Source organism: Gymnoscopelus braueri (genome assembly GCF_963280865.1).
Source record: "Gymnoscopelus braueri genome assembly, chromosome: 9".
Lineage (NCBI taxonomy): Eukaryota > Metazoa > Chordata > Actinopteri > Myctophiformes > Myctophidae > Gymnoscopelus > Gymnoscopelus braueri.
The window spans coordinates 52256305-52270876 of NC_137610.1; the positions used below are offsets into that span (position 1 = coordinate 52256305).

The 14572-nt window shown below is 41.1% G+C and overlaps 1 protein-coding gene across 1 annotated transcript; it reads right to left on the bottom strand.

The window, feature by feature from the left end:
* Positions 1–3180: 3180 nt before the first annotated feature.
* On the bottom strand, positions 3181–12547 carry LOC308092376 (extracellular calcium-sensing receptor-like; the record flags this gene model as incomplete). The annotated part of the gene is made up of 8 exons (XM_080438226.1): positions 3181–4085; positions 4172–4295; positions 4385–4612; positions 5034–5252; positions 5818–6024; positions 6615–6884; positions 10169–10314; positions 12526–12547. The coding sequence occupies 8 exons, from the start codon at positions 12545–12547 to the stop codon at positions 3181–3183; spliced, it is 2121 nt and encodes a 706-aa protein (XP_080294352.1).
* Between the last annotated feature and the right edge of the window lie 2025 nt (positions 12548–14572).

Genomic DNA, 14572 nt, shown 5'->3' on the forward strand with positions numbered 1-14572 from the left:
CAAACACAGCCTCTCAGCTTGCCCTGCGCTGGTAAATGACTGACTTCCTGCATAATCTTCTGTTAGCTGATCACTTCGTAGGACTGCACTGCCCTCTGGTGGGCAGGCCGGGTAAACAATAAACATTCTAGGTTCACATGTGTTCATTAATATGCTTCATAGCATTTATTCCAAATAAACAAATAAAGAAATACAATACTTAGTCCTCATGTTTTTGTCACTTAGGCTTGTTCTTCTTGACCACAATGTTAAGAATGTAATTTAGATAGCATGCTATTTAAACAGATGCTAGGTGGTATCCTATCTTTTCAATGTACAGATTATTATTTTTGATAGTATATTGTTTAGAATGATGCAAGGTTCATTGTTTACATGGTATCCTATAGTTTCATTGTACAGATTATTATTTTGATAGTATATTGTTTAGACTGATGCTAGGTTCATTGTTTACCTGTGATCCTAGTTTACAGAGGCACTACACTGTCTCTCTGCATTCTATCTATGTGTTTACCTTGCTTGGAAGTCTCTTGTAAGTCACTTTACAATTTAGGCATTTAGCAGACACTCTTATGAGTGTCTGATAAATGCCTAAATTGTACCTTTCAGGAGGCGTAGATACAGACTATATGTATATATTTATTTGGCTTGATTCTAGGCTTAAAATAATTTATATAAACATTTTGGAAATATCCCTAAATGAATGGGCCACAACAGAATGGCCACCACTGCTATGCCCTATAAAGCATAGTGCACATAAAATATAAAAAAAACAAGAAATGAACATTCAAACAAAATAAACACTAATGAATCAAATCTTGCCAAAATCGTTGGCTGGCATTTTTCCGTGAGAGAGTTTGGGTAAGCATATTATATAATTGAAGGATCTCCATCTACCTTGTCATCGTGGATGTTCACCAGATGTCCCTGGCTGGTATTTCCACACACCTATTCATCTGCTCCACACAGGCACATCGATGTTAAAGTTTGTGTGTGCCGTGTGACAGCACAACTTTTAGATGTGTAGAAGAACACGCAATATTAGATCGCGACCGATCCTGTCGGTAGGGGTGGATTATGCTGCTGTGCCTCGGAAGCTTTGCTTTTTCTTTTTTTACGGTAGCTTTGCTACCCTTTTTGTTGTGGGTAGTTACCAAAGCAAAAGACAGTAGTTAACAAGCAAATGAAACCGATTGTGTGCAACTCATCAACACCCCCAGTCTGTCCTGCTTCTCAGCAAGGTGCTAAATGTTGATATTAAAGGCCTCTACTTTGTCACAATTTAATTGTTTAATAGTTGTGCAAATATTTGCTAATGCATTATGCAACTATTTAGTGACGGTCCCTATGTGTTCAGTGCTGTGTGAAGAAGGAGGTGCAGATTCCATAAATCCCTCCCACCGCCCCGCAAAGGGCCGAGCCACTTCACAACTGGAGCCCGCGGCTTGCGGCCTTCTTCTGGAGGTCTCGGCGGCGGCTTGCTTTTTCATGTTTATATTATAGTTTGTTTGCCATTCTCCGTTTTAACCTTGATATTGTGTGTTAGGACGTCTTAATGATGCACTTACAACAAGTTGCTAGTTTGATAAGGCATGAATTCTATAAACCATGTAGCCCCTATATCTTAGCAATATTTAGTGAAATTAGCGTTGTACTGTTACAGAGTAGCCTACATGCAAAACATAACTTTAATACACTTACACCGTGCAAAAAAAAAATACAGAAGTTAACAGCCCGGTTATTTAAGAAGAGCTTGAATCATACAAACATTGATATGATAAAAAAAAACAATACAGTACAGTACAATAGGCCTACTGTAAAGCAGCAACTTAGCATAACACAAACAGTTATTTCATATTATAACAAATAATAATTATTATCACCCGTTATTTTTATAGCTTCACATTTTCGACACGACTTTGGAAAATACATGAATATACCCCTGGTAAATAGTCCTGGATATGTTGGGATCGCATTGTTACACTGTGCAATTTTACATAAGTTTCACATCCCAGATGGATTTACAGAATGATCCAATTTGTATAAAGCACCATGGCCCATGACTACAAAATCGTTACATCGTCATGTTAAATAACTGTTCTGATAAAGAAGGTAATTAAGGTAAGAAAAGACGATAGTAAAGTGCTAACAAGCTAGCTTATTATAGTGCCCAGACGTCCTGGATATGCCATGTAGCTAGCTACTGACACAAGTTACACATCCCAGATGGATTTAAAGAATAATCCAATGTATTGACTATAACACCATGACTACACAATCATTGCATCGTCATATTAAATTGTACTGTACTGTACTGATACAATGAAAAGACGATAAAATGCTAACAAGCTAGCTTCGGTACCCAGGCGTTTGTTTGTTTGCAGCAGAGCTCTTTCCCTCAAGCTGTTATATAAGAAACTATGCGCAATATATTTAAAATCATCATCATCATCATCATCATCGGGTTGTTCTTGTGATCACTGGACGTGGTTAGCATCCAATCCATATTGGATCCAAATGTCCAGCCTCGGATGTCCAGAACCAGTGTAAATGTAAATGTCCAAACTGACTGACGACCGCAACGTTACTTACGTTAAATACGTTAATTGCGTAATTCCCGGTTGGTTACGTCAAAACTTTATGTCACTTAACAAAAAGGTTTTCAGTTTTTGCTGATAATAATATGACTGAAGTGTCTTGAGTATGTGTAACGCTCCAGAATCCCTATCAGTGGCATCTAACTATTTAGAAGCAGACTTGGCTCTGGTTAGCTCTGGTAGCTTTGAGCGATTGAGCGAGTTATAAACCTCAAATGTGCCTGTTCATACAATTATGATCGAAAATGTATATTGATATATTTATGAGAGATTTGTGTCATCACTTTTTCAAGTTAATTTGATGGTGCTCTCTCTTTAACATCCACGGCCACAACAAACGTCGAAGATCCTCCTGGTCCCGGTGTCGAACTGTCCGTGAGCAGGACATTAAACTCCTATGATTTGTGAAATTTTGCTGGGCCCCCCTGCAAAGTTTGAAAGCCAATCGTAGCCAATCTGAAAGGAATCTGAAAACGTGCTGCGTTTAATTTAATTTGCATCTACTAATTACAGGGTTATTAGTAATCAAACATGTCCATATACAATCACTGTTGTAAAATACAGACTTGCCATTGCATTTGCGTTTCTACATCTTGGTGGCACCTCGACCCATAATGGACTTCTTAGTGTTTCTCTCAGGTTTAAAAATGATTATATAACACTTTGGTCCAAAGAGCACCACTAAAATGCCAAAACTAGATGCTAAAATAGCAAATACCTCCACTACGTCTGCATATTTGCCTGGAGAGCTTATATATGCTGGGATGAAGGCTATCCACACTGCACAGAAGATCAACATGCTGAAAGTGATTAACTTGGCTTCATTGAAGTTGTCTGGAAGATTCCTTACCATGAACGCTAGGAGGAAACTGAGGAGTGCCAGTAAACCAATATAACCTAGTAACACTGCAAAACCAACTGTTGATCCCACCGCACACTCATAGACTATCTTATCACTGTGGTATTGTGTGTTTTTATAAGGAGTTGGTGAGGCAGACACAAGCCAGGCTATGCATACTATTGCCTGGACGAAAGTAAGAGCTAGAACTGTTCCTCTTTGCTGTATAGCACCAAACCACTTCATAATATCTGCACCCCCAGGCTTGGAGGCCTTGAACACAGCCAACACCACCATAGTCTTTACCAGGATACACGAGACAGACAGCACAAAGCTGATCCCAAATGCTGCATGCCTCAGCTGACAAGTCCAGAGTCTGGGATGTCCAATGAACAGAAGTGAGCACAAGAAACACAGTTTGAGTGACAACAAGAGAAGGAAGCTGAGTTCTGAGTTGTTGGCGCGTACCATGGGCGTGTCTCGATGATAGATGAAGATTCCCAGCACAATGGCACAGATAAGTGTCCCTAGCAATGAGATGATTGTCAAGGAGATACCCAGGGCCTCATTGTAGGAGAGGAACTCCATGCTCTTAGGGACACAGTAGTCACGCTGGGGACTGGACCAGAAGTCCTCTGGACAACTGGTGCACCCTGTAGAGTCTAACAAAGAAAACAGAATCAAAGGTACAATATCATCCTAAAGATAACCTATTGTACATAATGCAATGTAAACCTACCAGTCTCATTGCTGATCTCACCCTCAGAACAAGCAATGCAGTCAAAGCAGCAGACAGGTTCTCCTTTCCTTCTGGCCACACGGGTTCCAGGGGAACAGCTCTCACTGCACACTGACCGAGGAGGCTACAGAGGAAAGTAACAATGATCAATCTAAACTAAATTGCATTCACTTCATGAGCTCGACATGAGCTATTTTAGAAAACCAAAGTGACCTTTGTAGATTCAAAGCTCCATAAGATTATGTCTTCATCAAGGATGAGTTCTTCACCTGCGGAGGCTGACTTCTTGACCACACCTACAGTGCGAACCTTCGTGCTTCCATCAGGGAGCCACGCCCAGTTTATGACATCACAGATTGGTAAGGCATTACCATTCTCATCAAACGATACTTGATCACCAAATGATGTGGTGAAGTTGATCTTTTCCAGGTAATACACAAGCTAGAAATGGCGATGAACAGAATTATGACGAGTGAGAGAAATATAGCCAACTGAGATCCTGTGCTCTTTGGAGAGCACCTGATATCTGACATAATAAGTATTAGCATGCATGTCAATGTTGGTATTCCCTCTCATCCTGTATGCCACACAAACTGGGAACAGTTTGTCACGGTTTCAGAAATGTTAAGCATGGTTAAACTCCCTGTTGATCACACAGAAAGGGCTGTGATAGGCAATTCAGAGGCTTGTGGAGAAATCTCCTCCCTCAATAGACATGTACAATAGGAGGAGCAACTTGCCCTGAGCAATATGGTACCTTGATGCTTGATGCTTTTTTTACCAATGTCATATTTACATATTCATTATTATTCTAAATGAAATCAAACTAGAAACATTAATAAAGTGTGTATTGATATTGCACCTGCCATGGCTGGACTGTCTGCAAACTGGCACAGCTGTGCCCATCGAAAGGCCCTCTTCCTGGCACACATTGCAACATGTCATGGAGGGCATGGGCCAGAGCATACACAGCCTTGTACACATTATACTCTAGCCTGAGTTCAGACACATCCAGAAGTTTAGTTTCTGCTGTTCCTAGGTCCTCTTGTCCAGTACACACCCTTCCACCAGCATCCACCCACTGTGACGGAAGGGGTGCAAATTTACACTGAAACGTGTGCTCCCAAAACTGCCTCACCTGAGGAAACAAAAAGGAGGCTTAAACGGAAATACAACACCTTGAGAAAATTTAAAAACCAACATCAGATTGAATTAGCAATTTAAATACTACATTTGCTGTGTGGATAGCCACACGCATCAGCAGATGTGATCTTCCCTCGTGGTCACCCCAACAACGTATTGTTTCAGAAGATGCCACATAGAAAGTGGCTCAACAGTCCACGGTGCAACTCCCTATTCTCATCAAAACCACCATAAAAGAGTTCTTGCGTAATTGTACTTGCTCTACTGTTTGCAAATTGTATTCAATCAGTCGATCAACCAATCAATACATTTTTAAGAGAGCTTCTCATCCAGGACAATCACACACTTAAACGAACAAGCCAAAGTCAAGCTTGAGAAACGCTATTGGCCCCCAAGCCCCGAAAGCCACCCCACCCATACCTCCAAGGCCGTGTGATGAAAAAGTGTAAGACAATGGCACAGTTCACTATTACAGCATTCTAGATGCTGACAAAATGTCTCACCAGTGTGTTTCCATGGCTGTTGTCATGGTCATTTCTAGGATGTATATTTAACAAGAAGTCCCTGAGGCCTGATATCTCTCCACGACGGACGTCAATTCCCAGCGTGCCTCGGAGATACGGCATGAAGTCTGGAGTCTGGAGGTTAGGATCGTTGGCCCAGCCCACATCAGCTATCCACTGTAGACCTGTCACATGCTGCCTTACCACCTGTTGATTGTGATCAACAACATCAATAATTCAAAAAAATACTACTACTACTAGTTATAATAATCATCATCATCAAATTGTCTGTAAGTTTGTATTAATTGTTTGCTTATTGTGCGGAGAAGTACTGAGAGAAAAAAAGCACAAATGTGAATATATGTGAGACACTGAACACTTCTAACCCTAACCCTATCTCAGATAACATACCTCAGTTTAACATGGGCCACTGACCTATTGACCCCCAGGGATGCTGTGTGTTTTCCCACAATATTAAAGAGAAATTATCACCACCTTTCATGTCAAGAATGTTTCACTTAATATTTGTGTTTATGTGTGTTTCTTCTCTTATATATTGTATCAGTAATTAGTAAAGTCATGTACTGTAATTATTGCATTTTTCTCATATTTTAATATGAATATGAGTTTCCATTTATTTATTTGAATGAATAAAGAAAATGCTTGCAATTAAATTGCATTTGCAACCTATGTTTTTATATATGAAAGGATGTCTTCACTTCAACATAACTCATTCCAGTTTCCTTATGATTATGAATCACTAAATTAACGTGGAACATATCATTCATAACCCCAACCTCCTCCATGAGTTTAACCATACGGATGCCGTATACATATACAATGACCACACGAGCTGTGGATTTCTTCATCACAGTGACAATCCTCTGGAGCTCAGCCGGGTCATTGTCCCAGGGCATAACCTCCAAATAAGCCAGACACCCCAGACCAGACTGGGCCAAGTCAGACTGGAAGATGCGAGCTGCATTGTGGCCATAGACGTCATCACTAATCACCAGTCCTGTCCAGGTCCACTCGAACCGTCTCATAATCTGGAGCATAGCTTCCACCTGATATAGAGAATGTAGGGTTAACGTGAGGCCGATTCTTACTTATGTCTTCTAAATCCAAAACTATATCAGTGGTTCTCAAACCTTTTCATGTGAAGGACCCCCAAAATTATATGTATTTGACCGCCAACCCCCATCTCAAAATATTTTGTTCCAGGGACCCCCAGAAGCATTTTGAGTAAAAAAAATCGTTTTAAAATGTTATAAAAATATAAATTTGCACACATTTCCTCGATATACAAGCTCATAGCGCGGCACCGAGTGCTGCGCTATGAGCTTGTATATCTGCTATTTTTTAATAGCCAAAGTGTAAAATAACGCTTTTTAGCTGAAATAAAAAAATTACACAGATGCGTTCCAGGTCTTAATGGGTGAAGTGTTTAGGATAGATAGATTATTCACATCAGCAAATCAGTGAACATCCTACTCAGAAACCACAATAAAATGGGCTAATCATTCTCTTCATTTTATACAAATTAGAGATGATACAGCATCAAATGCACTGACTAGAAAGGAATCTTTTTTTGTCAAGTATGTGGAACATGAACTACTTGATACCAACACACATCTATTGTCAGTGGAAGTTCACCTGGAAGGCATTACTTGGGATCGTTCTAAAGAAGGAAGGGTGCAGATTCCGGTCACTCAGACAGGAGCACATGGCATGGTAACTGACCTGTTGGAGGCACAACTCATCTGTTCTGTAATATACTACATAGTTAGGACAACGTTCCCCTGCAAGCAAAGCATGTTTCATTTAATTTCATTTCATTTCATTTTATTTTGTTTCGCACATGGTAGTGTATTACAGTACATATAGTTCATATCATAGGATATTAATTCATTAAATCGAATACACCTAAAAGCGAAAAGGAACAGTCAGAAGAATACATTCTTATTAATACCTACCCCCTATCCAGTTTTAAAATATATATACTTGATGATCGGCGCATACAACCTACTTGCACTAAATGCAAGTTTAAACAAAACCAAAATCCCAAACAAAACAAGCAAAACAAAACAAAGTCCAATTATTTCCTATTCGTCTTCTTCATATTGTCTAATAAATGTATTTTTATAAAAAAATTATTGATACATATTTGTACAACCTTTTAAGTCATTATGGAGAGAATTCTACATTCTGACTCCTATATGATTGAAGGACACATCTGCCTCTGAGTGGTCCGTGCAGACTGATGCTTAAAATCAAAATTTCTCCTACTCATTACAACATTCAGACAGCTTTTGCAAATTAACCTTTTAAGATCGGGAACGCATCTGTGTGTCAATTTTAGATTTCTCTGTGCTATTCAAAAATAGCAGATACACAAGCTCATAGCGCGGCACAGAGTGCCACGCTATGAGCTTGTAAATCTGCTATTTTTTGAAAAAAAAAATGAACATTTTTTGCTCCGATCTGTGCTTCTGGGGGTCCCTAGAACAACATATTTTTAGATGGGGTCCGCGGCCAAATACATATCATTTTGGGGGTCCTCCTTGACATGGAAAAGTTGGAGCACCACTGATATAGCAACATAAACGTTTTTTAAAAGAAAATGTTTGTAGAATATAATATTCAAAGATTCGCACAAATGTTCGCGATTTTTCAAGATATCTTAAAATGACACAGATTTGTTCCCTTTCCGGTCTTAATGGGTTAACTGGCAGCGTTTTGCCTTTTGCCCTAAACAATGTGAGTGGAGACAGGACCACGCTCATGAGGCTGTTCTCACGCTCCACTCCAGCGCTCAAAATCAGTCACTGGTCACCTAGATGTGCCCCCCCCCCGCAGCACTCGCACCGTTTCAAACGAACACACAAGAAACAAACAAGTTGCAATTTGATTTTGCTGCAAATACACAGCTGGTAGCCTTTGCAATTTGGAGGCCAGTTTCAGAAACCAGTTGGAGCTTTTGACACAAACACTGTAGTCTACCCTATAGTCACAGTGTAGGCCGTACAGGCTAGCCTGGTAAACCCTCCCTCCGGAAATCTCAATTCCATTTCATTTCAGGAGTGAGTCTGGCCTGATCCGCCTGTCTGCAATATTGGCTGTGCTGGAGTTGGGCGGGAGTAATACCGTTGACTGACAACCCCTTCAGCCAATGATAATTTTTCCCCTTCAGCCAATCAGCAGTTCACCAGTCTTAATGTGACGCGACGGGACTTTTGAGACAGCCATACCCAAAATGGGTTGCCTTTTTCGTCACTGCCCGCCCCTACCGGTTCTCTAATTTATTTTTTTTAAATAGGCTTTGTCATGATTAATTGACCACATATATGAAGTTAAACAACTAAATTCTATCCAAACGATATCTTATAAGTAAATTCCGTGCCTCAAAATAGAAGTTAGAGAGCTTTTTGAAGTAAAAAAATAGCGGAGAATTGGCCGCACAAGAAAAAGATGGCTGCCGTTCGTGTTTTGGGCTCACTCGAACTCGCCACCTGATTGGCCAACGTAAGCTGTCAATCACAGAACAATGAGCGACGACGCTGATAGGCGCGGCCGTTTGGCATACACATGCCAGACTCACTCCAGGAATCAAATAGAAATGAGATTTCCGGAGGGAGGGTTTACCAGGCTACGTACAGGCTACACACCCCACGAATATGCACTCGTAAACACTGTGGACACCTTTGCTGTGGCAAAGCACACACCTGTAAAATAATTGTGCTTTTGATCTCTCTCTCTCTCTCTCTCTCTCTCTCTCTCTCTCTCTCTCTCTCTCTCTCTCTCTCTTCTCTCTCTCTCTCTCTCTCTCTCTCTCTCTCTCTCTCTCTCTCTCTCTCTCTCTCTCTCTCTCTCTCTCTCTCTCTCTCTCTCTCTCTCGCGCATCTGACTTTGCGGAATACAGAGAAATTTGAATGACACTCATGTGTTCAGAATTGTGTGCACATGTTGTGTGTGTGCACATGTATTTTGTATTACAACATCGGTGTAACTTTATCATGTATGGATCCCAGTGATGTATGAGGTTTAATGTTATGACACCAAATAGTGTTATCCCCACCTCCGATAGTATAAAAAACTAAGACATTGTATGTGACCACGACCAGCCTGACTCAGGGCCGTGAGGTCCAGGATGAATCAAACCTGGAACACAGATGCATCGAACTCTGACATTATGAAAACCTTCAAAATATGCTCTGAGAGTAAATATGTCCTTTCAAGCTTCAAACATACTTTAATCATTGTGCATCATATTATATTTGTAAATAAATAAAGATAAAACATAATATATTAAATTGGTGATAGTAAAAATGGTTCATGCAAAGAAACTTACCAGGGGCACTCTGTACAATCCTAATATACTAGAGATGGCGATAGAATGTGATGAGTGATCGCCCACAGCTCCGAGCGCTGGAGGAGAGCCAACACAGCTCTCATCCAACTGAAACTTCTCCTCTCTCCCACTGATCAGTGACAACGCTGAACGGAACGCAACTCCAAGAGTAACACAGCTATCATAGAGACTCTATCCCAGAGTCACATTGGGAAGCAGGCTGGGGTTTCTGTTGATCTCAGTAATTGTAAAAGCCATGGTCTGGGCCCATCTGAACCCTTCAATGTGAAAACTAAGACACAAAATGACACTTGTAACCTTGCATAATGTATTATTGTATTATTTGTAGAAATATACACCAAATAATCCTATGGTACGATACATCAAGACAAAGTCCAGTTCTTTTGCTTGATACTGCATTTGCTATACTCACTCATAGCAAATGGGATCCTGTTGCTCGGAGCTGAAAGACAGCTCAGGGAAGACAGAGGAGAGGTGAATCTCAAACAAGCCTCCCAGAATAAAGTCTCCATCCTTGTGAATTCTGTTGAGATTCAACCGTGCCTGTAACTCACAAGAAGAGGAAGGTGAGGAGGACAAAGGAGGGAATGAAGAGAACAATATCAAGGTCAAGTATAAGTATGAAAGCAGGTGTATGTCTATAGAGAAGACCTCATGACTCTCCTCCTCTGTTTTCTAAATCCTTTGTCCAGTTCTTTAAACAGTGGTGTGCCATCCCCTGTGCCGATGTATGCCATTATGTAATCTTTCACAGCACCCATCTGGGCAGAGGCAGGGCATAACACATATGTCATCAACACTATCTCAACAGGGCTATTTTTTCAACACTGCAAGTCATGGAATGTCTTATGGATTTTAGAAAATGTATTAAAAATCGAATAAATATTTTTCCCATTATTCCTTTAGGGGAGCTTCTGGCCTATAACATTAGGCCAGTAAAGTCCAGGAAATGTCAACAAGCTTCAGTTGCTTATAATGGTCAGCAGGGGGTGACTAGTTGTCTCCAAGAACTCTTCCTGTCATTTCTAGTCAATGGAAAAAATCATCCTACTTGATTAATTACCTCAGTAAACATGTTCATAATGAGTTTACTTTTTCAATCACTAGTTTAAAGTGTTCTTCAATACAGCATGATGTGCGTGTTTTGTAACCTATATTTACAGGCCTTCAAATCCAGTCCTATATCGTTATGATCAGAGCAATGGTCACCGAGTTATGGCCATTTGAAATGTTGTAGTGCACATGTGTGCATTTTTTTAATTCATTTTTGGTGTGACTATTATCATGGCAGACCCCTGAACAGTGTTTGCACCAAGTTTGGTGAAGATTGGAGCATAGTGCACTTGCAGCACCCAGGTAGGGGCAAATAAATGATCAGAGTGGGGGGACAAATTGCAATTTCACTTCTGGTGGTCGGATGGACTTCCGGTACTTCTGGGTTACACCATTGAACTCCACACCCCTCAGAGAGTGTGTGGGTGAAGTTTCAAGGCAATCCAACAAACCGGAAGTGTGAAGGAAAAACCAGAAATGCTCATTTTAGATGAAATTGTAAGTTGGTGGAACCACCCACCAAGTTTGGAGCCTGTAGCATGCTTATGGCTATTTAAACCGAAGCCAATAGGAGCACAAAGGGGGCGGGGCTTCATCAATTACAGCCTGTCCCATAAGACCACCTATCAAGTTTGAAGACTTTATCATGCTGGGAACTTGAGTTATGGCCGAAGACAGAGGGGGCGAGGGGGCGGGGCATCAGCCGTCCAAGAGCACCCACCAAGTTTGGGGCCTTTAGCATGCTGGGAACTGGAATTATGGCTGTTTAAAGCCCAGCCAATAGGAGCACAGAGGGGTTGGGGCTTAAGCAATTACAGCCCGTCCCGTAAGACCACATACCAACTTTGGGGCCTTTAGCATGCTGTGAACTTGATTAATAGCTGTTTAAAGCCCAGCCAATAGGAACACAGAGAGTGCGGGCTTAGGCAATTACAGCCTGTCCCGATTGGCCGTCTAAGAGCACCCACCAAGTTTGGGGCCTTAAGCATGCTGAGAACTGGAGTCATGGCTGTTTAAAGCCCAGCCAATATGAACACAGATGTGGGGCTTAAGTAATTACAGCCTGTCCCGTAAGACCACCCACCAAGTTTCGAGCCTGTAGCATGCTGGAAACTGGAGTTTGGGCTGTTTAAACCCCAGCCAATAGGAACACAGAGGGGGCAGAGCAAGGTGCGCCTGTGGCACCCAGGCCCTTGGGTGCCTCACGTGGTCCCTGGTGTGGCTATTCTGATGGCAGACCCCTGACCAGTGTTGATGCCAAGTTTGGTGCAGATCGGACCAACGGTGCGCCTCGGAGGTCCGCATGTTAGTAATGTAATTAATTAAATTAATTAAATTAATTAAATGATATTAACGTAGTCATAACAAACATTTCTCAACATATAGCGCTACTCCTATGCACCTGTCCCTTGAAGTAGGTGTTCAAAAGGATTTTTTATATAGGCCAAAACGTGAATCAGTAGCCTATGTTATAGCGCTTCCATGAGGCTGATTTGAAAAATTGGGTGGCATTTCTTCCTTGGCCTAGTGGAAATGTGCGAGCAAAGTTTCTCAGCAATCGGACGCTGTGTTCATGATTTGTGACATTTTGTGCAAAACAGGCCACTTCCGCAAACTTTGAAAGCCAATCGTAGCCAATCAGAATGGCATATGAAACATTTGGCAGATACGTCTCCATCACATGACAGAAATGGTGTATCGATTTGGCTTGGACAAAATCTGTAGGAGTAATATTAAAACATTTCACTATAATAGGCCGTTGTGAAAACGTTGGGGCAGAGGTTCTTCCTTGGCCTCACGGGAGTATGCATGCAAAGTTGGACGCACGGACGGACGGACGGGCGGGCGGACGGACGGACGGACGGACGGACGGAAGGAAGGACGGGGACGAAAACATAGTCTCCGGCCTTCAGGGTCAATGACAGTAGAGGTGACAGCAGTGTGTGAGTGACAGCCTCTGGCACAGGCTCAACGTTCCCAAGTAACCTACATTGTGTTAAGAGGCCGATGATGCAATAGACCTGATAGACAAAGACAGGTTCCAGTGGGAACTGAGACGGAAAACATGAAAGCGTGGAGGATCAGGGTGTTAAAGGTGTTGTTGCTTGCTGGTTAACATGGCTGAGGTGTGAGGGGAAAACAAGGGTGAAGCCTAAGGCACCGTCAACTCCCAAATGACAGTCCCTTAGCAGAGTGATGTCATCTGACAGGCAGCCTAACATCTTGTTTTTTTTTATGAACACAGGTCTCAGATACAGTGCATGTCAACAGGCCATGTAAAAGCCATGCGGCTTAAAAATAACATTATGTAACTAGAAAGTACTGTTCCTGAAGAAACAGTGTGGGATCGCTAAGAATGTTGCTGGTATTGAGTATTGATAGTGTTAGTAGTGTTAAAGGTTTGACATTTTTAAGGTTTGAAAGGGTTGAAAGGTTCTAAAGGTTCTAAAGGTTCTAAAGGTTCTAAAGGTTCTAAAGGTTCTAAAGGTTTGAAAGGTTTGAAAGGTTCTAAAGGTTCTAAAGGTTCTAAAGGTTTGAAAAGTTTGAAAGGTTTGAAAGGTTTGAAAGGTTCTAAAGGTTTGAAAGATGTGAAAGGTTTTAAAGGTTCTAAAGGTTCTAAAGGTTCTAAAGGTTTTAAAGGTTCTAAAGGTTTGAAAGGTTCTAAAGGTTTGAAAGGTTCTAAAGGTTTGAAAGATGTGAAATGTTCTAAAGGTTTGAAAGGTTCTAAAGGTTTGAAAGGTTTGAAAGGTTTGAAAGATGTGAAAGGTTCTAAAGGTTTGAAAGGTTCTAAAGGTTTGAAAGATGTGAAATGTTCTAAAGGTTCTAAAGGTTCTAAAGGTTCTAAAGGTTTGCGGTTCTAAAGGTTTTAAAAGTGTTAAAGGTTTGAAAGGTTTGTAGTTTCTTAGGGTAAAACAGTGATTGCTAGGGTCTAATAGGCGGTTGATATGGTCTAATAAGCAGTTTCTAGGGTCTAATAGGCGGTTGCTAGGGTCTAAGTGGTGGTTGCTAGGGTAAAACAGGTGGTTGCTAGGGTCTAATAGGGGTTGCTAAGGTCTAATATGCAGTTTATATGGTCTAATATTCGGTTGCTAAGGTACAAAAGGTGGTTGCTAGGGTAAAACGGTGGTTGCTAGGGTCTAATAGGCTGTTGCTAGGGTATAATAATAATAATATAATATAATAATATAATATGGTGTTGATATGGTCTAATACGCAGTTGCTAGGCTCCACTGTAGCTAAATGGCCATTGAAATGCCATCCCCATTGAAATGAATGGGATTTTATAAGCAATTAAAAATGAAATATCTCTAAAAGTAAAATTGTTTCAAA